Source organism: Propithecus coquereli, unplaced genomic scaffold (genome assembly GCF_000956105.1).
Source record: "Propithecus coquereli isolate 6110/MARCELLA unplaced genomic scaffold, Pcoq_1.0 Scaffold386, whole genome shotgun sequence".
Lineage (NCBI taxonomy): Eukaryota > Metazoa > Chordata > Mammalia > Primates > Indriidae > Propithecus > Propithecus coquereli.
The window spans coordinates 1675290-1676497 of NW_012149574.1; the positions used below are offsets into that span (position 1 = coordinate 1675290).

At 31.6% G+C, this 1208-nt stretch overlaps 1 protein-coding gene across 1 annotated transcript in view; it reads left to right on the forward strand.

Moving 5' to 3' along the window:
* LOC105816735 (chromosome unknown open reading frame, human C3orf17) overlaps positions 1–1208 on the forward strand; it is a 15617-nt gene that overhangs the window by 7739 nt on the left and 6670 nt on the right. The window contains exon 5 of the mRNA XM_012652220.1: positions 224–301. Coding sequence (XP_012507674.1) covers positions 224–301 — 78 coding nt within the window. The remainder of the gene's footprint in view (positions 1–223; positions 302–1208) is intronic.

Below are 1208 nucleotides of genomic sequence, written 5' to 3' on the forward strand. Positions count from 1 at the left end.
CAACTAGAAATTCTTAATCTTAGAAACTAAGTTTAATAATGGGAGCTCTAGCAGAGTGTATATTACTGTATTGTAAGTTTCTATTTCTTAAATAGAACATATTTTAAGGCTTTAATACCTTCAAGAGATTCACTTTATTTCCAATCTATTTCTTCTTTTGTGATTTTAACTTACAAAACACGTTACTTTGGTTTTGTTTTCCCACCTTAAATTGATTCTCCAGCTTGACTGTGAAACATCTAGGTTTGCAGGAGTTCATTATTTTAAACCTTGTGATGATTGGGCTGGTGAGCAGGTTATGGTATGTACATACCTTTAAAATTCTTCATTTCTTTTTCATTTGTCTACCTCAGCCTAGGTTTCTTATGAGTAGTTTTCATATTTGTTTTCCCATGGGTTGCTGAAGGTGTAGGAGTTCCTATCAGAGTTTATTTGCAGTAGATTTGGAAGCTAAGTATTAATGGATATGTCAAAGGATTAGGCCTCATATCTGAATCTATGAGATCAACCCAACATTGAACAACTAAACAGATTAATTCCTAGGATAAGGAACTGGATAATAAAAAATTGCTAGCAGTTATCATATTGCAAAGGGCCATTTAAAATGATAGTATTCCCGGGCCAGCTGTAGCACTTGATTCTTTTTGCCACTTGGTTTCTAATTTTTAGTGGCAATGAGAAATATAATTTTTGACCTTCTTTATGTGCTTTCAATTCTTTTCTTCCACCTGCAATACCATTGCTTTTTGGGGCATATTTAGTTGATATAAAGAACACTGGTAATGCTTGGAAACTAAAGAGATATTTTTTTGCATGTCACAGAATATATTGTGAAATTGATATGATGGATAATTAGACTCAGAATCTGTATTTGTAAGGAGATCTGTTTTGGGCCATTTCAAACAATTAGGATCATTAGCTCTAATTTGAATGTAAGGAAACATAAAACAAAAAAGAAAGAGCAAAAAAGTAGAAAAGCTTATCTGCCTTTGGAGATTGGAAACCTTGCTGTGATGTCTTAACCTGGATATTCTGAGTACTGTTTCTGATCATCTTGCTTTTTATTCTGCTTATTCTTAATCAGAGGTAACAATGTTTGAATTACTAATCATATTACTTTAAAATGTTAAACATTATTTTCTGTAATGAAAATAGCTTTAAATTTTGCTGATGACAGAAATAATAACATGCTTATTTTAAGAAATTCA